Source organism: Kwoniella shandongensis, chromosome 4 (genome assembly GCF_008629635.2).
Source record: "Kwoniella shandongensis chromosome 4, complete sequence".
Taxonomy (NCBI): Eukaryota; Fungi; Basidiomycota; class Tremellomycetes; order Tremellales; family Cryptococcaceae; genus Kwoniella; species Kwoniella shandongensis.
The window spans coordinates 1,395,122-1,416,693 of NC_089290.1; the positions used below are offsets into that span (position 1 = coordinate 1,395,122).

At 50.5% G+C, this 21,572-nt stretch overlaps 7 protein-coding genes across 7 annotated transcripts; 1 reads left to right on the forward strand and 6 right to left on the reverse strand.

Moving 5' to 3' along the window:
• Window positions 1–592: 592 nt before the first annotated feature.
• Window positions 593–7,715, reverse strand: CI109_102544 (uncharacterized protein; the record flags this gene model as incomplete). The annotated part of the gene is made up of 6 exons (XM_065967156.1): window positions 593–924; window positions 976–2,536; window positions 2,589–5,534; window positions 5,584–6,372; window positions 6,491–7,393; window positions 7,449–7,715. 6 exons carry the CDS (start codon window positions 7,713–7,715, stop codon window positions 593–595), a joined length of 6,798 nt encoding a protein of 2,265 aa, XP_065823228.1.
• A 629-nt stretch (window positions 7,716–8,344) lies between these two features.
• Window positions 8,345–10,183, reverse strand: CI109_102545 (uncharacterized protein; the record flags this gene model as incomplete). Its single annotated transcript, XM_032006964.1, has 1 exon — window positions 8,345–10,183. One exon carries the CDS (start codon window positions 10,181–10,183, stop codon window positions 8,345–8,347), a length of 1,839 nt encoding a protein of 612 aa, XP_031858745.1.
• A 742-nt stretch (window positions 10,184–10,925) lies between these two features.
• On the reverse strand, window positions 10,926–11,773 carry CI109_102546 (uncharacterized protein; the record flags this gene model as incomplete). Its single annotated transcript, XM_032006963.1, has 4 exons — window positions 10,926–11,043; window positions 11,103–11,197; window positions 11,355–11,491; window positions 11,710–11,773. The coding sequence occupies 4 exons, from the start codon at window positions 11,771–11,773 to the stop codon at window positions 10,926–10,928; spliced, it is 414 nt and encodes a 137-aa protein (XP_031858744.1).
• A 476-nt stretch (window positions 11,774–12,249) lies between these two features.
• Window positions 12,250–12,954, reverse strand: CI109_102547 (uncharacterized protein; the record flags this gene model as incomplete). The annotated part of the gene is made up of 4 exons (XM_032006962.1): window positions 12,250–12,425; window positions 12,507–12,570; window positions 12,635–12,861; window positions 12,945–12,954. The coding sequence occupies 4 exons, from the start codon at window positions 12,952–12,954 to the stop codon at window positions 12,250–12,252; spliced, it is 477 nt and encodes a 158-aa protein (XP_031858743.1).
• Window positions 12,955–13,575: 621 nt separating this feature from the next.
• CI109_102548 (uncharacterized protein) lies at window positions 13,576–15,215 on the reverse strand (the record flags this gene model as incomplete). Its single annotated transcript, XM_032006961.1, has 7 exons — window positions 13,576–13,855; window positions 13,920–14,062; window positions 14,119–14,223; window positions 14,322–14,480; window positions 14,560–14,730; window positions 14,829–14,976; window positions 15,067–15,215. 7 exons carry the CDS (start codon window positions 15,213–15,215, stop codon window positions 13,576–13,578), a joined length of 1,155 nt encoding a protein of 384 aa, XP_031858742.1.
• Window positions 15,216–16,362: 1,147 nt separating this feature from the next.
• CI109_102549 (uncharacterized protein) lies at window positions 16,363–19,767 on the forward strand (the record flags this gene model as incomplete). Its single annotated transcript, XM_032006960.2, has 4 exons — window positions 16,363–16,408; window positions 17,074–17,660; window positions 17,742–17,875; window positions 17,967–19,767. The coding sequence occupies 4 exons, from the start codon at window positions 16,363–16,365 to the stop codon at window positions 19,765–19,767; spliced, it is 2,568 nt and encodes an 855-aa protein (XP_031858741.2).
• Window positions 19,768–20,226: 459 nt separating this feature from the next.
• On the reverse strand, window positions 20,227–21,185 carry CI109_102550 (uncharacterized protein; the record flags this gene model as incomplete). Its single annotated transcript, XM_032006959.1, has 6 exons — window positions 20,227–20,363; window positions 20,423–20,455; window positions 20,533–20,629; window positions 20,804–20,953; window positions 21,087–21,128; window positions 21,183–21,185. The coding sequence occupies 6 exons, from the start codon at window positions 21,183–21,185 to the stop codon at window positions 20,227–20,229; spliced, it is 462 nt and encodes a 153-aa protein (XP_031858740.1).
• Window positions 21,186–21,572: the final 387 nt, after the last annotated feature.

Below are 21,572 nucleotides of genomic sequence, written 5' to 3' on the forward strand. Positions count from 1 at the left end.
TCGTATTCTTTGTCTGTCCGTCCGACCAGACTAAACACCTTCAGATCCTTGCTTTCTAATATGTTCACGTGCTAATGCATTTTTTCTGTTTCGTTTCCTTTTTGATAACATATCACCTTCCCTCTGCGTTATTCGTCGTCATACGATCGTGTCATCCGAAAACGTTGGTGTTACGCCGGGGACGAACAACTTTCTGACACTTGTAAGAAAAAGAAAAGAGAAACGGACACACTGAAAGAAATGACGAGGTGGTACAAATGAGAAAGAGAAAGAGTATTACTTTTCCTTCCTCTACTTCCTATATATAATCGACTGAACGGGGGAATACGATGAATGATGAGAGGATATTGTGTTTCTACTAGTAGGACAAACATTGTTTTTCAAATCAAATGACGGAAAGGGAAAAAGCCATGAGCGAAAAAGGAAAAAGAATAATGAGATGCTATGAGAATGGTCTTGTTGTGTCGGCTAGCGAATAGTGCGGTTCGCAAAAGTAGTGGGGTATCGCTGACCTGTCGGAATTGCGTACATTAGCCAAATTACCCACAATTCCACAGTCTCCCCTCGCTACTCACAGTCAAGCCAACGTCGCCTACTGCAGCTCTCTCCTCGAGGCAACCGACTGTCGCACCTGACCGAACAATCTAAAGACTTCCTCTTCAGCCCGAACAAACGGCTGCTTCCAGAACCCGTAAGCCTCGTTGTCGAGCAACTCGATGAACGTGACGAGAAGACCCCAGGGATGAGGTCGTTGAACAAGGGTTCGCTCGAGGAGGATACGACCGATACGCTCGGGGATGGCAGAGGGGACCTCGGTCTGAGCAGAAGTGCCGAACAAGAAGAGGATGAAGTGGATGAAGAACGACGTGTGTGCCGAAGGGTATCGGAGCTGGTCGGCCACAACGCTGAGCATGTAATATTGACCTAGAACGACATCAGTCACTGAGCGCCGCGCTTCCGAGCGGAATAACTCACCTTCTGCGTCAAACGCATGTGCCATTCCAGTCAACACGCCCACTTCCGGCGCCTTAGCATCAAAGTCCACCACGCCAGTCTGTGCGAATCTCCTTGCGACCGCCGTGGTACCAAGGTAGAACACCGATGCGTGCATCAACGTGTGGTTCCAGGCGATGTTAGTGCTGCCATCTGCTCCAACAGACTTGACAGCGATCCTGTTCTTGAGTTCCGACACAATGGCAGGGAGAGCTGGCACACCAGTTCGGACATACTGATCGATAGCCGCCTTGAGATTGCCATCGGTGAGAGCGCCGATGTAATCGGATCGAACCGTGGGGAACCGCTGCATCTCCGGAACGAGCTGATCGAGTCGCTTGTAGTGATCTGGCAGAGGCGCCTCGGTGTGAGGGAACGCGGCGAGGATGATGTTTCGCAGCTGGACACAGTGAGGTGGAATCGCTGTCGAGAGAGTGTGGTAGAACTCGACCAAGAACTCGGGGAAGTCGTGCATGAGGAGCATGAGCAAGCGGACCGTCGCCTTGAAGATCGATCTGGACGAAGGGGTCATCTCGCCAGACTGAAGGAAGGGGAACAGGAAGCGGAGGAGCCACATAACACATCGATGAAACTCGGGCCATCCCTCGTCACGAGAGGTCGCAAGGAGTTTAGGCATGAAGAGTCGATGCGAGATGATGGAAATCCATCCGAATGCGAATCGAGGAGCGTAGGTCGGTTGAGTGATACCCAAGTTGTTCGCAAAGTGCTTCAAGCAACCAATGTAGGTGTCCGGAAGACTGTACTCGAGAGTGGCAAGCTCCGAAAGCATACTTGTGAAGAACCTGGCCCAAGGTCTTTGGTTGAACGCTTCACCCATTTCGAGTTGACGCTGTACGAGGGAGTACGACATGATGGTGATGATCTTGTTGTAGTAGTACACAGCTCGAGCTACGCTGCTGGTACCGCTCTTGTCTCCGTAGTTCTTGACGATGAGCACGATGAGCTTGGCAAGTGAATCAGTTCCGAAGAATCGCGAGCTCCCGTCCGGCAATAGCTTAGCGGTATCGAGATCGACCGCACAGTTGATAGCAGTGCGGTAGAACGCAGAGGACACGTCTTCGCCGTTAAGAATACCCTCCTTCTGAAGGTATGTGATGTAAGGCACAAAGGCGACCTCGGCGTTCTTGCTGGTGCTGAACACTCGCACCCATTCGAGGAAGTAGTGGGCGAGCCTCTCTTGCAGCTTAGTGTCGATAGGGGGCTTTTCGCTATCAGAGGCTTGAGCCACTTCGGCAGGGGGTCGAGAACCACCTCGCAATTCGTCAAGAAGAGCTTCAACCGCAGGAGTAGCTCGACCGATCTCGTGAGCCTTGAGGAGCGACGCTAAACTGTTCGCGAAGCCGTTTCTAGGGATGAAGGCTTGTTCGGAAACGGAACATTCTCGGATAAGCTGAGCGACGAAGTCGAGGATCTCGGGAGCGTAAGATCGTACAGCGACCTGGGATAAGGCAGCATCAAGCTCGTGGACGCCAATAGACTGAGCGCGGATAAGCGTGACGGTGACAGGAACGTTGAATTTACGCTATTGAGGAATATATCAGTACTGTTCAATGTTGTGGTTCCGCATTACTCACCATATCCTCGGCATAGATGAGCCACTGCTTGACCTCCTTGTTCACGGTGGGCGACAGATCGCAAAGCTGCTGCAAGAGATAAACGTACACCTCTCTCGCAAGCGACGCTGTCGATCTGTACAAGAGTTGCACAACCTTCTGTGCAATTGTCAGAGTCGTAGTCTCGCGATGCACCGACTGATTGGCGATGATGACGACAGCTCGGATCAAACCTCGGATCTCATGGTCAGCGGGGAGGGCTGAGATAGATTGGAGAGGAGTCTGAGACAAGCTCTTCTCGATCTCTCCTGCCAGCTCGTGGAACCTGTCGATGCTAGTTTGAGGAGGGATGGGCTGAGGGGATGCGAGAGACTCGGGGGGCTCGATGAGATCTTGTCCGAAGGCGTGGCGAGGAGATGGACCGCGCTTGATGTCGGACGGGACGAGACCATCGTTGAGAGTTAGATCTCTGTATGATGCAGCGAGGTAATCACCGTTGGTCGATGGCGTAGGATGGCTGATCATTCGGGTCGGCTCGCCGAAATCCTCGTACACCCTGAACTGCTGCGCTGTCAAACCGCCAGAACGAAGCTTAAGGGGGTCAGGGAGAGCAGCATGCGAAATGGCGACACCGAAAGAAGCACCATCCCAGAAGGGCTGTTGGGTCCTCGAGTTCTGGTGAGCCTTTCGCGCGGCGTATTGCGGAGCGAGGTTGACATCAATATCCTTGGCAGCCTTCTCCATAGCAGCCTTCTTCAAGACGGAACAAGCCACATCGAGGTTCTGGTTGACGACACCAGCGATCATGGCATCCGGCATCGTCTCGTCGGTGTAACCGTTCTGTTCGAGCATTGACTTCACATTGGCGATCATGCTAGAGCGGAGTGGCTCCTTGCAGGTCACCAAAGCAAGACTGCCAGCGAGATTCTGGACCATCATGTGGGCAGCTGAACGCATCTTCATCGCATCAGGCTCAGTGCCAAAATCCTTCTGGATGAGATCTCGAGAAGAGATGCCAGCAATCGTGACAGATCGCTCGATGACGGGACCAATGATTTCACGAATAGCACGGTCGATCGAGTGGTGAACGATACGCTTGAGTGTAGGTGCTGTGAAGATCGGGTAATCCTGGTTGAAGATAAGATATTCGGGAAGCTGAGTGATCAGCTCGTCCACGCGACGTGCAAGAGCGTCTTGAGCGGCCTGAACAGCCTGTTCGGACTGAAGCTGTTGCATTCGAGCGTACGCCTCGTTCCCTGGAAGGTCGGAGAATCGTTGACCGCCATTCATGATCTCGCTGGTAGCCCGTTGAAGCTCGATGTCCAAGCGGTTCGGGAGTTCCGGTTGAGGCGCTGGAGGAGGGACGTGCATACGAAGGAGGTTGGCAGGTTCGAGAGACTCGAGCTCCACGCCGAGCTTGCCGAACAACACTTCGATCTCGAATTTGAGGTTGAGACGCAACTCGGCGTAGTGGTAGAACTCGGCGAGAAGACGAAGGATGGCGACGATCCAAGGGTTGGGAGGGTGGAACACGAGCGAGTCCTTGCACGAAGAGAGTAGGTTGCAGACGAATGGAATCGCCACGATGAGTCGCTCCGTGTCGTATCCTTGAATGAGGAGATCCTTCACCGACAACTCTCTCATTCTGATAGGCTTGTTTCGCGCCAGGGTGATCCGTCCAAGCCACATCGCAACGGTCTTGAGGGTGGTTCGCTCTGAAGCCGAGTTCATAGTTGCCTCAGAGTTCAATAGATCCCTCGCCTTTCGATATGTCTCCCACAAAACATGACGTTCCAAGACCGAAGAGTTGAGCGAGTCGAGAACTTGCTGGTAGATCTCGTGACGATTTTGCTCGAGACTGACTCGGACATCGATAAAGTAGTGTGCGAACCAACGAGAGTATTGGTTCTCGAACAGCTTTGTGAGCTCCTGAGACTTTGACTCGTAGTTACTGGGCGCAATTTGGTTGATGATAAACATGATTGCGTCCTTCTTCTTCGGTTCGGGCTCTCGGAATTCGTCGTCACCTTCTTCGATGAGGATGGGCAGTCGAAGTGCTGGGAAGGCAAGCTTGACTCCGCCTTGCATGTCCAATTCCTCCCTCTCAACCAAAGCTTGATGAATATCGTTGATGAGAACCGGATGTGATTCGTGAAGAGCGGGGACTTCGAGCAATTGTCGACAAAAGCTTGGGAAGTCAACGAGGGAGTGTCGCAGAACGCTCAATGCGTTAATACCGAATTGGTACATCGCTTCATGAGGAGGGGTCTTGCAAGCATCCAGAACGTATCGAGTTGCCACGAACGCCGCGACCTCTTTCACGAATCGATAGTCGATAATGGCTCCGAATAACAGTCCGGTCATTGTCAACTCCTTCGGAGGATAGGCTTTTACAAACCTGTACTCGTCGAAGAGAGAATGAAGCGCTTGAGCGAAGAAGTCTTGGTCTTTCGAATCATCCGATTCTTGACACCGCTTGAGCTCCTGAACAACCTCGTCTAAGGTGATTTGACCGGTGTACATCCGTTGGTACATCTCGTCCGCTTTCTCAACCACATCCTTGGCAAAGTTGGCTTCAGAGAATCCCTGTTCGCTCTTGTCTCCTGGTCGAAGATTAAGGAGACGAGGATGCAATATGAGGATGTCTCCACGGAAGCCGTTGAATCGACGAATATCGTTGGTGGAGAGGTTAGGCGCATTTCGAACGACTCGGATGAAGATTGAGTACACTTTCGGGCCAAGGGTGAAGTTGAGAGGCGGAGCGGAGTCGGGTTGATGTTGGTGCTCCATCTCTAGACGGACTTTGTGCTCAATGAACTCGAATACAGCCTCGAGGAAATCTTCTCCCTTGACCTCTATTGCATCGGCGAGCCACTGCTCCAGGTTGAGCAACTCCTTGTTGGACGCCAATGAAGCGACGTCGAGGGTGAATGCAACGTCGTCGACTGTGAGGAGCTTGTCGAGAATCTGGTAATTGTCAGCGTTGTCCGCGCCTGGTGAAATTTGAGAAACTCACCTTTACATCCTGAGCAATTTCCACGATCCTTCCAAGGTTATCTTCATCCTCGTGATAGAACTCCAATAGCACAGAAAGAAGATTGTCCGGGTTGATCTGCCACATCTGATGGAACACGAGCGACGACGATGTCATCTCGTTCGCGGGCGAAGCCGCGAGATAACGCGACAGCAGTCGGATGTGCATGTTGTGTATAGGGGCGGGAAGAGGTTTCTGCATGTCAGCGAGCACTTGGTACGTCAAACTCACAGGCAGCTTCTCTAAAGCAATCAGGACCAACTCTGGGGCTAGCTGATACGCTTTGTCCAGGATGTTCGATGCTCGTCTGCCAATTTCTGCTCGCTCCTCCCTTTCTCTTTCCGAGGGATGATCCACTTCTGCCAATCCGAAAGCATGGACGAGAACTTGAATCAGTCCAAGGGTGTTCCAAAGTCCTGCACCTTGAAGATCTCTTGCCTGTTGCCGAGCCAACTTGCTCCAAACCTGTTCGCTTGATGGAGGATCCACGATTCGAGCGTATGACGAAGGCGAAGGAGCTGTAGGCATGGTGAAGATTGGCATGATGTCTGGAGCAAGGGTGGTAAGGTGCGACAGGATAGATAGGAGGGAAGCCATGTGATCCCAGCTTGGTGAATCAATGGTTGCTGGGAGGAGTCCGGCCAAAGGTGGAGTTGGTGATTGGGGAGGGAGACAAATGAGACAGATGAGAAGAGGGATAGATGTGGGATAGGCTGCAATGCTAACAGGTGTGTCGAAAGAGCGGATGACATCGGGCCATGAGATGGATTCCTGCGACAAGTCAGCCAGATCCTTCGGTGTGAACACTCACTATTGCGGAAAGACCCTTGACGACACCATGCAATTCTACGACACGTCCGAGACGTAAACCTTCACACAGTCCATGTACGACTCGGCAAGCCTCTTCGGTGGTCTGTCGCTTCTGCTCTTCGGGTGATAATCCTTCCAACAACCAAGGTCCCCACCATCGTCCGACGACAGCTTCCACGGTCCCTTCGTCTTGCGTGAGTGTCTCTCCAAGCTCGAATAGAATCTCCTCAAGAGGTATACTTCCTGGGGTTCGAGGAGGACCGCCAGGTGATAATGCTGATAGGGTTTGTAGGATGATTGCAGGGGAGGAGAACTTGACGGTGAGAGATGCGAGGAGGGTAGCTCGTTGTATAGTATTGAGAGGAGAGGAGTGGGGTGGCGTTGGGTTCGTTGGCGTAGCGGGTCGTGATGCGTTTCCTCCGTTTGACGACGTGGATGATCTAGGGAATAGAGCGAGGATGAGAGTTCTAGCTTCTTGAAGGGTTAAATCGTCGGTATATGGTTCTCTCCCTGGGATGGCGTTCATTGTCCAGAAGGGTACATTGGGCGATCGCAAGAGCTCCATGGTCGGTTGGAAGCCTTGAGCGAGGATCGCATGGAATACGGCAAATGACGCGTGAGTGGGAGGGAAGACGTGAGGAGAAGCGAGGGTGTATGCAGAGAGGGAGAAGAGTAATGCTGGCGGCAGGTTGAACAGTCGCAATGAGGGAAGTGGGAGGGGCGTTGAAGGAGATGGCGACAGCATAATGAGAGAGAAATGAGGAGCGAGCTGGACATCTCGAGCGGCTCTAATTGCCTCTGTCACGAGAAGTCTCCAGACCAAAGCAGCTTGGCCTGTGGTTGGTATTTGAGGTGGGGGTGCTGCCGGATCGTCCTTGTATTGTTGAGAATGTTGTATGAGGGTTTGGAGGATTGGGTTGGCAACCACGACAGCTCGTCGTAAGAAGTGATGATACATTTCCGGTCCATTTCCAGAAGCGAGCTGTAGACAGGGCGATTAGCACATCCCCCGGGATAGACACCATAACACAGCTTACAGTTCTAATTTCATTCGAAGCCTTGTCAAACGAATCCTCCGTGAACGTCGTGAGGAGGAACACTATTTGAGCTCTAACAATCACAGCTGTTCCACCTTGTCCATCTCTCCTGCCACCGCCACCACTACCGGCACCTCCCATAGCTACGCCGGGTCCATTGCTCGCAACATCGGTAGAAGGCGAATGGTTGTTCGCGGCGGCAGCGAAACCTGGGGGAGGTCCAGTCCTACTTACCCCACCTCCCAGTCCGGGAGGAGGGATGGACATGGGCGAGGTTGGATCAGATGAGGGAAGGGAGTAGAGACCGTTGATTGAATTAGACGTTCATCCCCGAGAGAGGGGGAAGGATGGTGAAGGGCGAAGTAATAATTCGGGTGACTGGTTGCTACAGATGGGTTTGATCGTAGATTGTTGGTATATTTCGACTAGAGTAGAAGAATGCCAGCGCGAGAGCCGAGGGATGCTTCGAGTCAGAAGAGGATATCGTGATTAATGATGAAGATGGTGATTGTAGGAAGTGATGTTGGGATAGAACTCAACTTGATCCCAAAGCAGAGCGACCAAGTGCGAGTACAAAGTGGTAAGGCGTCGCTGTCTACAGAGACAGAGTCAAAGTGGTGTGTGTGTGGCACTTTTCGGCATTATGTCAAAGCGCCGACCGGTCAACGTGATGGTGCCTATTTGTGGCACTCACCACCGCACTCGTGCACGGACATCCATAGGTGACGTGCATGCATCCAAGCCTTGATGAACATACCAAACAGACTATGTGCAGTCAAGCACACTATAAACCAATTGTATCAACACGTCACTGACTGTGTCCCTACCCATACTGTGAGACCCGTCCTCCCAAGAAAGCCCCTACGGCAAGCGATTCGCTTCAAGCATCACTCCCCCTAGATGGGGATTTCATCCAATTTCTCGCTAGTCCTCTCCTTGTTCGACATACCGGCGTCCCCCTCATCCACTACCTCCTTTGTACTCCCTTGCGGTGTACCCAATTCTTCTTCCAATTCCGTCATCGTTGTCGCGTGACTCTTCCTTCTGTCGTCATCACGTTCTGCCTCCCCTTCTTCTGCCCCTTCAATCTCAGGACTGGGCTCGAGTTTCTCTCCACCTTCCCCTATTGTTGCGGGCGGGGTTGGCAAATCTTTGTCCTTCTTCTCCTTCGCTGCTGCGCTTGCGCCACCTCGGGAGAAGAAATTGGTTACTGACAACTTTCTACTGTTTGGCGGGGGTAATCCAAGAGCAGTCGAGCTGGATGCTTGAGCTTGGGGTGTGCCAGGACTGACACCTTTGGTCCAGTTGTTCACAAAACTGCTTAACGGAGTTGTTATCGTCGATGTACTCAGACTCGTTGGTAGGGTTTGTCCGGTCAAACCTTCTTCTGCGGGGGTAGGGAGAGGTGAGACTTTTGGCGTCATTGATGAGATGGTAGAACCGGCTCGAGATCGGTTCGAGAGGGTTTCGAGTACTTGTTGACCTGGCGTGGAAGGTAACTCCTTCTGTGGGGAAGTTGGTGGTTGCGCCTTGTTTGCCCAGAGCTTGAAACCCCATCCGCTAGGTTTAGCTGGCTGAGTGGACGATGTGTCGTGATGTTCCTCGTCGGCATCGCGATCAGTAGGTAAAGGCGGTAGTCGAATACCCTTCAAAAGATCCGCTGTTGAAGCAGTCATCCCATCCCCTTGTTCTGCGTTGTCCTCTCCTGAAGCCGAATTTGATGCCATAAATTCCCTCAGCGCCTTCAGACAGGTCTCACTTGCCATTCGGGCCTCTTCACTCTCCTCCAATTTCGCCTGAAGCGTCCCTAATTCCGCTCGAAGTTGACTTGCTTCTTCCTTTGCAGCAGCCGCAACTGCAGCGGCTTCGTTCTTGCTTGGTGATTCAGGTTGAGCAACCTTTGGCTGAGCATGCAGTGATTCGTCGAAATAGCCTGATTGATGTGGATTGTTGGCGGTAGCAGCAGGACTAAGGGCGAGTGGAGCGACGGCAGTAGGGGGCGTAGTACCAAGTCGGAGTTCTCGAAGTCCACCCGCAACAGTGTTTGGTCGCAATGTCCCCGCGGCAGAGGTCGTGGCTGCATTGCCGGACATTTGTGCGTTCGGCGAGCTGGTGATGGCTCGATCGGTGGCAGTTGAGTAAATATCAACGCTGGGTTCAGATTGACTGCTGACTCGTCGATGAGATCTTGCCGCCATCATACTTTGTCTCTTGTAGATCTTACTCTCTCCTCTTTGATGTCCTTCTCCAACTGATGCGAGAGAAGCCAGTATTTCTTCTTCTCCTAGTCCCAACCCCATGGCTCCTACACCACCACCGATCACGCTCATCCGCTTCCTATCTGCATCCTGCTTTTGAAGGGTCATGACACCTCTTCTGGCTTGCTCCACTTGTCCTCGCAACATCTCCACGTTCTCCTCCGCCACTTCTCGTTTCTTCACCTCTTCCTGAAGTTGCGTCTCGACCGCCTCTCTTGCAGCCGTGAGGAAGGCATATTGATCTTTCAGTTGTGAGAGCTCCGCTTCAACATCTGCCAGTGTAGAAAGACGGGTCGCCTGGACTGACAGTTGACTCTGAGCAGAGGAGAGCGAGGTACGAAGTGACGCGATGAGAGCTTCGGTTTCTGGTGAATGTGTTTCGGGGACAGGGAGTGCGAGTGGGAGAGTGCTGGGTGGAGATTGGTCGGGGTCAGGGGACAATGGAAGCGGGAGGTTGGCGGGGTTAGGTGAGCTCATTTTGAGATATTCAAACACAGGTTACAGCGGTGAATGTGTATGTTGGCGTTGCTGAACAGTACATGATACAACGAAGATGAGCTTTCAATGCCCTAGCGATCATACCGCTATACAACCACTCACTGCTCTTCAAGTGGACCTCTTCTGGCAGCTTCCGCTTGCGCTATTATGCAAGATAGATAGGTGGGTGTCAAATCTGGGTGGTGTGAATGTGTCAATTGAATTGGTTGTGCGTAGTATGTTATGATGTGGTGTGTACCTTTCGTTATGGTCGTTTGTGTTAATAGGTCGTTGTCAAGGAGCGGGAAGGAAAACGTGGGAAAGGAGTGATCTAGTTGCTAAAGCTCTCAAAGCCAGTTGTCGTGACGATAGTAGAGATAACGAAGTGGGGTATCAGAGTCGAATCGTTATAGAGGAGGCAGGCAGAAGTCGGATAGGTGTGAAAAGGTGAGGATAGAGGAAAAGAAGAGTGTCTAGGATGGATATTTCTTGTTTGGTAGACGACATGTTGTTTCACACTTTCAACTTAATCTGGTTTGAGGCGTTTCACGCGTCGAGCGCGTGCTGGCTCCTGGCTAGCCCATCATCACTGCTACTCACACCAACTGAGTAGGTCATGCGATTCACTCGTACTTGTCAATCGAGCCATGTATACATCTACTGCTGTTATAGCTTTATACAAATGCATGATGTATGGTCGTCGTATCGTATCTTCTCACATCCCCTATCCGTCGCTCTCGCACTATCGTCTACTGGGAGACGCTTCCCTATCTCTTCCTCTTCTGGCTCCAGCACCGCCAGCACCCGCTCCACCTGGTCCTCTTCGTGCACCCGCTGGCGCCTTTGCGAATGCGAGCTCGCTAGGAAAAGCATCACAAGAATCAGTACACGCTTGACTGGAGAGTACGAGATCACTCACGTTCTGATCGTCTTTTCGAGGAATGTTGTTCCGTCAGTCTCTTTGATAGCTTTCTCCGCTTGTTCCTTCTCAGCATATTCGACGAGTGCGTAACCCTAAGGTGACCAGACGATCAGCATACTAGCCAGGCCAACTATCCCTCCAGAACCTGCTTCCTCTATCCTCGCTCAATCCCCTCTCTCGAACTGCAACATTCCGTGTCTTCCTGCTCTCCTGTGCTCATAAATTGTCAGGGATAAGTGTCTAACTCACCATGACATAACCCGTCCGTCTGTTTAGCGCCATAGAGAGGTTCTTGACTTCTCCAAAGTCACCAAACAGATCTTGCAGATCTTCCTCGGTGGACTCCTCGTTGAGACCAGTAACGATGACGATCCATCCTTCGACAGCTGTAGTGGTGCAGCAGGACAGGGCGGAAGTAACGGTTTATAAATAGTGACGATAGAGTAGAACATTTAGGTGAGCGAATATCGGTGTTGATGTCCAGTTGTACAGCGATGATTGAGCACAGATCGATATCATAGTGGAAAGTCGAAAGGATGATTGTAAGAATTAAAGGAAGATCGTCAGCAGTTTCTTCTATGCTACATCCTGTATGGCAACGCACATCTAGCAGCCCATGAGTGATCTCCGGCCCCATTAGCACCAGTAGCCATATCAACGTCCGCCATGTTGACCGTTTTGTCTATAGTTGGGTAAGAAAGTGGAGGTTGAGGAGAGTAAGGAAGGACGAGCGTCGGATGGGCTCGTTTTTGTTTCGAGAATTGGACTGGTCTAGATGTTCGATTCGATCTTGGTCGGTCAGCCGGATCGACTAGTTGTTTTGAGATGTATGCGTATTTGGTGACTGTAGAGCACAAGAGCAATTCATTCATGCAACTCAAGATAAACGATAATCACAATGACAGAGAGACACTGAACATGACAGTCATGATGACGGTATTTCGGCGAAATAGTGGAATGTGGCGGATCAGCTTCCCCTCGTTCTACAAGGGCGTGTACCAGCTGTTGATCCAGAGTCAAGCAACAACATCATCGTACAGTATCTCATTACGTTCATCATATCATACGGATCATCAAGACGCTAGGCTACAATATATCTGACATCTGCACATCCTTCTGCCTTCCGAACACATAGTATCACGGTCTAGTACTTGACCACACCTGTCGACTTGAGGATCTGACTCCCGTGCTTCTCATCATCGTCAATACCCTCGAGCTCAGCAGGCTCGTACAATCCTGATTCGCGGACAGCTCGTTTAGCATCGGCAGTTGCGTCTTTCTGCGCGAGGGTGATGAACTTGGTCTTGTCCTTCTCGGAGGCTAAACAAGTACAGAACAATCAGCATTGTTCGATATACTTAAACAGCTAGGGAATCGTTCGCGAGAACCCGCTAAACTCACTGAAAGGCAACTTCTTCTCCTCAACGAGTTTGATCACGTATCCGGTCGCAAGACCAACGACAATCTACGTGATCAAGTCAACATCAGCATTTACCACTTCGAGAGTTAGGCATTTACAACACGCTCACCTCCTTGGCCCTCGCGTGGGAAACTTTCCCGCCATTACCAACACCTCTGTGCGCATCATGGTTCTCAAACGCCTTGAACGCTTCGTACGCAGCGGCAGCACCAACGACTTCGTGAGTGAAGTGCGCCTTGCGTTCGAGAGGTGTGTCGGCCTTGACCGCGAGGAATTCGGCCCGTTGTTTGGACAGAGGGTGGGAAGAGTGGTGAGAGTTGATTTTGGCTCGGAGTTCTGTGGCAAGTGAGTGATGGAACGTAGTCAGTCAGTCGTGTCGACGAGCAATGTTGAGCGCGGCAGAGGGTGTTAGTACTCACTGTCGAACATCTCGGTAGTGTTACTGAATGATGCTTATCTGAGGATGACTTTAATAAATTGGTATGAATACAAGGCAAGACTTGGTACAATGTTGACGATACAAGAGATGTCTGAATTTGCTGCTTGACGATTCCCTCGTGCTCCTTTATACCTTCTCACCGGGTGTAGTCACTGACGTCAATCCCATCAACAATGACGAAAACGCGTCCTTTGATGCCATTGTCGTGTGCAATGACGCAAATTACAACGCTTTGACCTCCTTCCCATTGCATCGCAATTTACATCTAAGTTGATTTGAGTCACATCAAGGTGACAATGAGGCGTTGAATATAATATTGTAATGTACCTGCGCACAGATCGCTCTTCTCGCCTTGTGGGGTGACCGACGTCATATGGTCCGTGCGTTAGGTACAGTGACCATCCCTCCGCGCTCAGACCGGGTGAGTATTGACAAAACATCTGCACGCTCTGAGAACATACAGTAAATGCATCACAAGCATACTGCAATGGAGAGCTGTACATATGTGGAAGGATAAATACAAAACATGCTACAGTGCGAGTACAGTTGCTCAGAACATGACATGATATCCGACTTCGTAGCAATGCTCGTTCCAAACGATGATCATTGTCCTACGGTCCATCCACTTCATCAACCTTCACCATAATCTCTACTTCAACAACGACTCCACCCGTCTCCCCCTTTTCTCTCAAACCTTCCATCACATCACCCAAACTCTTTCTCTTCGGAGCCAACTCTGGTCGAGGTCGGACGATATGAAAACCAGACTTGTCCCGTGGGGTGGACGGTCTTCTAGTCAGAGTCGGAGATAAGGGGGCAGTAGGGTCGATTGATGAGGAGATGAGAGGAGGTGATTTAGTCTTGATAAATTGACATAGGATTGGATTTAATCTGAATGGTGAAATTGGTCAGTCAGTCCTTCCGGTAAGTCTTTGATGGGTGTGCTAGTATTTACCTATCCGGGCTGCTAAGTGTGGCCCAGCGAGCTATATTGTCCAGGAATAATCTCGTTGCCGCGATAGGTCTCCCAGATGCCAGACACGCATCGTTGATAGTTCCTACCATCTGCCCAAACGCCTCGGTCCCTTCCTCCTTGTCCTGGAAGCCGCGGTCAGTGACTTTTATCGAACTTTGTTCACATGACAGCTTCTCACATGTATGATTAAGACCGGGACCACTACTTTCCGAGCTTCTGCCTCTGACAGCAACTGACCCCGTGTCTTGACCCAGCAGTCGAATGTTGGCAATGCTAAATTCATCTGAGATAAACTATGAGCTGACGTTCTTTGATCGAAAAGCCGCACCTCTTTTGCTTCATAACTAAGCAGTCATGCCCAAATAGATGAAAGATACACACCTGTCCTATCGCTTGCTTGGAGTTGAACAACTGTAGGTTCTCCTCTTTCAATTCTCTCATCGCTGGATCTCCCTCTCTCTCCGTGGCGAAATCAAAAGCGGACGTCGACAAAAGGCGCAATGCCTCCAAGTCATCCCCCAGAACCGCTGCCCGTAAATGCTGTAAAGTCATAATCAAGTATCAGTGAGGTTGCCCTCTGAAAACATAGTGCGGAGATATAGCATTCTGTGGAACTCACTTCCATCCACTCGTCGAATGCATCGGAGATGAAACCCATATCTCTTGGGGCTGAAGGCATCACCATCGTCAAGCTTTCGACAAGCTCCGGGTGGGTGGAGATCAGGTGCATAGCTTGACCAGATGCTGTCCCTGTGCTGACTACGTTTACACGTTTGATATCGAGAGCGGTCTACAATTGCGACGCGCCATGAAGCATAAGTTTGGAGAACATCCCGCTAAGCCGGTCTGGCTTGATCGCACGAAACATGAGGAATGTGGACAGCTCACCAGACCGAGGTAGATCGCCTCTACTGCGTTGTCAAGTGTGAATTCTCCTTCAATCGGTCTTTTGAGATAAGAGAACCCATGACCTGGTTGATCGAATGCTACCAGGTTGAAATGTTTATACATCATCGGGTCATCATATTGTGGATAGCTACATCCACCAGATAACTTTGGTTAGCCACAAGGGTCTTCGCTCCACTGATCCGAGTACATTCGATGGAAGGGTGCCACGCTCACTCACAAGATGAAGCTGTCCATTGAGAGGGGATGACAGAGTAATATTGTAGGATATTTTGGATCAACTTTCTTCGGTCCATCACCACGATTGGAGGGCGTAGAGATCCGACAGACTAGGTCGTAAGCTTGGTCGGGGAGGTGGATAGTATGCATTTTGGTGTTGGGACGAAGTTGGATCAAGGACGCAGGTGGGGGAGAAGGAGAGAAGTTGACGTGTTTACAGATGAGTATGGAGGGGTAGGAAAGTCGACGAATGGCTTGAAGTTCCCCCCATACCCCACGTCGACGGCGATCACACACGGTTGTGTGAACGTGACGGACTATGCGTGTTTTGTGCTCCAACGCACTGAGTGGATTGCGGGCCGCAACAAGGGTATCTACTGTGCGAGCTGGTGTATCGGCCAGTAAAGAGTGTCGAGCTGGTCAGTGAACAAGTATACACTAGAGTGTGGTTGCAAGTGCACACGACCATTCACTGTGAAGATGGGATGCAGTGTTCGACTGACCGACGGGGATCAGCCCGTGTGTTAGTTACCCCAGCACAGAACTCGTAGGTTACTACCTCAGACCATTCAATTGAATCTTTGGTTCCTGAGCATCAAACCTTGATTACTGTACGTGATGCAGATCCCTTAAGCATTTCCGGAAACCGTCATATACTGTATGCTGTGAACTCGACACATGGCCAGTCACGACCGCTCATGCCAAGTGCATAGTATCGCTGGTAGCATTAACAAGGTCGACATGAACCAGAGAACGATCGGAATATATGTTCTTGTATGCCCTTCCCATTTCAGCAGACGGGGAATCAAATCGATTTCAGAGCTTATTAGACTTATCAGCTGAACACTTGATCCTCTCGTAATCCTGGTGATCAGTTAATTGCTGTGGTCCCTGACTGCAGCTGATACACACAATTGACTGATCCCGTATCCGTGTTCTGCTTCACAATGATACGGACATGGGAGCTGCGAGTACGATCTTGCTCACTAACCTCGGATCAGAGTGAACGGGGATAATTTACTTCATCCAGCCAAGGGGTAAGTCACAGTCTCTCATAGCACGTGTCCCTAAAACTTGATCGAATGGAGGCTAAAGTCGACGTGAAACAGGAAAACGGAGAGCTTTAGACACCCATTGATTCGCATGTCCGAACCTATTCAACGCCTGCAACATGGTTCGAATGACATGATATTGCATTCATCGTCACTGTCTGCTGTCACTCAGATGTCCAGAGTTGAGGCACTTCATTGATCGTGAAACGCGGTACACATTCGCTTATCAACCTTCAGGCTTGCGCATGGTCTTGACAGGTCCCTATCAGTCCACCCTAAAGACCCCTGATCGTAAGTCTGATGACTACAGAGTCACCATTTACACGTCATTTTGCAGAGCTGTATCAACCACGACAGGGCTTGCACTTGTCAGACAGTTTCAGATGAACGCCTGTATGAGCGAGCTTTTCGATCAAGTACGGGGCAGCCGAGCTCCACATCTTGTCTGTTCATTGGTTGTTCAGACATCATACGCTTGGCGGGGCTCAGACTGCAGTTCCCTAAGCATATTGCGTCTTCTACCTCTAACCCCCCTTGCCAGAGCGACAATGTGCCGCGGTCCCGAACAACAGACTGCTGACTGATTCATCGAGAACACCACTCATACAATGCTTTGCAACATGACACATCGATCGTTTGACATACTGACCACGACTGGCTCTTACCAGTCATCCGATCATATAGATAGTAGATTGATATTCTGACTGATCAGGTCGTTTTCCCAATCTCTCCCTTGCCACCTTCGCAAGCTTGACATACTTGGTCTGATCAAGTAGACCTAGACCGTCTGAGTCGGTTGGGTAACAATTCTGGTCTGAACGATTTCTCTCCTTCCATCTTTGACTCATCACGTCGGACGGACGCTTGCACGGTCTCTACACCACACTTGTTCGCCATACCACACAACACGATCGCCTCGCACCGAGGACTTCTCCGGCGTTAGCTGCGACGAACAGCCAGCTCCGAGGGTCTCGCGGACCCTTTGCTTTCTCTGATCGGGGACGAACCTTCTGATCTCTTTTCCCGTCTCAGACTCTCACGCACTATGCCCACTCAAGTCAGAGCACCACCTGGTCATCCTGCCAATTTCGAAGAATACGAAACCCTTTCACGCTCTTCTTCGCACTCACCGCCCGAGACCGACGAATTATGGGCCGATCCAGACGATCTTCTTGCCATTCCAACATATGATGCGTCAATCGAATCGACTGCCGATCCACTATTCCCCTCTCCACACAAATTCAATCTCATGGTCCAAGATTATCTACGAAACTTGTCCCCCAAAAAGAGAGAAAAAGCTCTGTTGACCCAAAAGATGTATGATGCCGTCTTATCTGTCTTGCAAGATCCGAAAGATACGGGCACGAAGACTGCCCAATTTCGATTTTGGGCCAAGAAAATGTTCCAATTGACTACGTTTGGAGGGGAGAAGGTGGTATGTCATGATCATAAACCTGTTGCTGTGAAAGAACAGATTTATGAGGTATTGTGTCATTGTCATGGTCAAGCAGGACACGGTGGTAGGGACAAGACAAGTGCTCAGGTGAGTAGGATTGGCGGCGCACCCCTCTCTCAGAATCGTTGCTTCAATGGTGCGTCGCTGACATTGCTCCTCCGCGAACAGGTCAGGAGATACTACTCTTGGATACCGAAAGAGATCATCGCAAGGTTCGTCCGCGATTGTCCCTTTTGTCAATCGAGACGGACACAATCGTCAGCGGGCTTCAGTAACATGTCCGAATCGCAAGCCTTCCTCATGTACGTATTACCATCTCACCCACGATGTCCAAACACTGTGTCCCTCGACATTTCAGAGAGAGAGCTAATCGTTCTCATTTGTCCGACATAGCTCGTTACAAGCGTCTGATACGCAACTGCAGAGCAAACGTTCCGTCTCCCTCTCACAAGCTCGAGCCAACGCCGCAGCCCTTGGACACAAACCATATCGACGTCCATCGATCCGTACGATCGATTCGTCCCGCTCACGACGCGGATCAGCAGTCTCGGATGATGGGTTCATCCACTATAACGATGGACAGATGGGTATGGACGGTAGCGTTGCGATGAGCGTATTTGAAGATTGTCAATATTCATCTTCTTCTTCAGGTGGGTATGAGAATACGATGGGGGGAGGGGGAGGAGGACTTGCGCCACATGCTCCTTCGTTACCGAGAAGAGCGAGTTCGTATCATGAACAAATCCTTTTGGACGTCAGCAGGGCCAATGGCGATTTATCAACGGGGATCCCGATGGGAATGGGTATGGGGATGTATCGACGTAATTCCGAATCCAACATCCTATCAGCCTCCGGATCTTCTTCGACAATGTTATACGCCGAACCATTCGTCATCGAACCGGATTATCTCAATCATAACCAAAACGGCGTGACAAATCATTATCTCTCGGTACCGAACGTTGGTGGTGGGGGTACACTCTCCCGCTCTACGTCTTCTAGTAGTCTCGGTTCACTCGGGGTCTCGAACGACGACGAGCTGGCAGACGTCAGACATTTCGCTCAGCAGTTGCATCTGGAGTCGGGGCTGGGAGGAGGTGGGATGATCAAGATGGACGAATATCGCGATACTTTAGCAGTTTATTCGGTCGGTCATTCAGAAGCTGTCACGCCCAACTTCCCTTTGACCGTCCAATTCCAAGATATGGAGAATGGGATGTCGTCATACTTCCCTGTGGTGGACTACCAGCAACAACAACAACACCCTGCTTCTTCTTATTTCCCTTCTTCGACAACTGCAGCTGCGAATTCCGAATATCAATTCCCTGCTTTGACACTCACGTCTTCAACTTCATCCGGACCAACATCCTTCGGCGGTCAAGCCATCAACGATGACGGAGGGGATTTGCACAATATGTGGCAAAACAACCATCAAGAAAACAACAATGACAATTCCTCCCCGATCAATCAAGCGCACGATAATGCCAATGTCGAAGCTCTGGCAATTATGCAAAGGATGTTCGACTCGAACAACATCTTCGCCCTTGGTGAAGCGGCAGGTATGACACAAGATCAAGTTGTCGAAATGGGAGATATCGATCCGCGAATTTTGAAAGAATTTCAAACGCAGATGGAGGGGTTGGATCAACAATTGAATCCGAATACGACCTCGGACTCGTGCGCGAGCGGCGACGGGCAGATGGATGACGTTTTCACTGCTCAACATGAAGGATCGAGGTCTGGTTGGGATAGTCGTCAAGCTCAGCAGAGCTTTACGATGGAAGCTTCGACGAGTAGTGCGAGTACGAATATGAGTACGGGAACGACGGGGATGTATGATCTCCCTTCGGAAGAGGCGATATCGATATCGGAATTTACCCAGGCGTATCAGACCTTTGAATTAGCCTTCAACAGTCAGAATAATGAAACAGATCAGTCACATCATCAGTCCCAGCACCAAGCCCAACGACCAGATATCAAGATCGAGAATTATCACGGTGATGTGTCGAACCCTGTCGACGAAGGGGATCTCTTTGCGTTTAGTACCACAGTCACAGCCATGAGTGGGAGTGGAATTGGAGGATGCGGATCGTCATTGAATATCAATGAGCACGGCGTTGCCGTCGGCGGCGTGAATGGAGGTGTTGATCAGCAAGAACTTGATTTTAGCAATTGGGCAGGGTTTGTCATTTCGTGACCAGCTGTTTTGATGTGCGCAGGACTGCATAGGGCACACGATTGATGTCTTGATATTGTTTAAATATGAGTAACAGGTTCAGATAGTAAACCAGGATTAGGAGTAAGTGCAAACCCACCATTATATACCAACTTGTAACGATATAGTGTATATGCCAATGATTCCCAGCAAGCATCAATAGCAATTACCAAGGCTGCGCACAACCAACGCAGCCCGGAATGGCCTTTGTCAGTCAGCTATTTCAACTCGAGACCAAACCAGTTTCAGTCCTGACCTCAGTCCCAGTCCCAGACTGAACAGGCCAACCTGCACTCGCACTCGCACTGAACACTAATAGGCTGTCTGCATAACATTCGACAGCCCGATGGAATTGGCGGATCGATAACCACATTATCATGAATATTGCGTCTCCTCTCTCTCCTTCACCGACCTTGCCTTGGATCCTGTAATATCTTCGCTCTATGCACCTCCTCGAGGACCACCTCTCCCACCACCTCCACCACGTCCGCCTCGTCCTGGACCACCACCTCCTCTCCCACCACCGGGTCCGCCTCCTCGTCCTGGTGGACCTCCACGTGCTGGTGGACCGCCTCGGCCTAAAGGGATATAGTCAGCGAAACACCCTTAACCACGCCTCGTAGTAAGATATGCTGACCTCCTCGCGCATTCGTTTGTCCTCCTCGTCCACCTATTCATCGAGAAAAATGGCTGTATCAGCTCATGCACTTCATATGATATGCTTTGCTTTGAATCGCAATGACTGACCTCGTCCACCACCTCGTTGTCTGTTAGCTGCTCTTTGTTTCTCCTGCTCTTCCATCGCTGTATCGAGGATCGAGTCTGCTATACGAAAGTATTTTATCTACGTAGGAAGTATAGCTTGTCAGCATAGACTCATCGATGCACTGTCTTTGACACCTTCCCTTCTCCCTCCGACAGACCACAGGGACATAACGCCAGCCCGACAACAATAAAGCCCACCGCCCGTCTCACCGGCGTGATCAAAAGAAGATAAGACATTCATATGTGTACTCACAATATTCCCCTTGATAAACATCTCCTTCATTTTCCAAAACCGTTCACCATCCGCTGAAGTCTGATACACTTCTCTCAGCGTCACGTTCATAAAGTTGTCACATTCGACCAGATGTCCGTTGAACGTTACGCCGTTTTTGAGCTCGACCAGCTACAAACGTGATATGAAACGCAGGTCAGTATGCCATTTTTCGTAGCTCCTATGCAATGTGTTTGAGGGCAAGGTATGAACGGAAGCGAGACTCGAGAGTGTGATGAAAGTTGACAGGTGGAGAGTAACATACCATCGGTTTGCCTTGAGCGGCATTGAGTAGGGATAGGGGGAGCTATAACGGATGTATCAGCTTATGCATCACAAGATTTTAGAAGCGCTAGCTCACCATGGTGATGCTCTGTTTGTTCTGCGTGTTGTGGAGACTAGATTGAGTGTGTCAAACAAGCGTTTAACACTAAGTTGAGTTGACGACTTGGTTGAATGGAGGAAAGCAACCGAGAGCGAACGAGTATGAGTGATCGGGAGATTTATCACACGTCATGGTTTGATAAGCGTGGACGGGAGCTGGGTTACTCACTTGTGCAGAGTCATGGAGATTCAATACCATGCATACATGCATAGCATGAGCAAGCCATGCTCACTATGTATGTGGTCGCGGTATAATTGACCACCTTCTATACGCTCGCTGTGATAAGACTGCTTGGAGGGACACTCTTCGCTCGATTTACGGGCCCATAAGAGTCGCGCGACCTCGATCATTAGCAACGAAGATTGA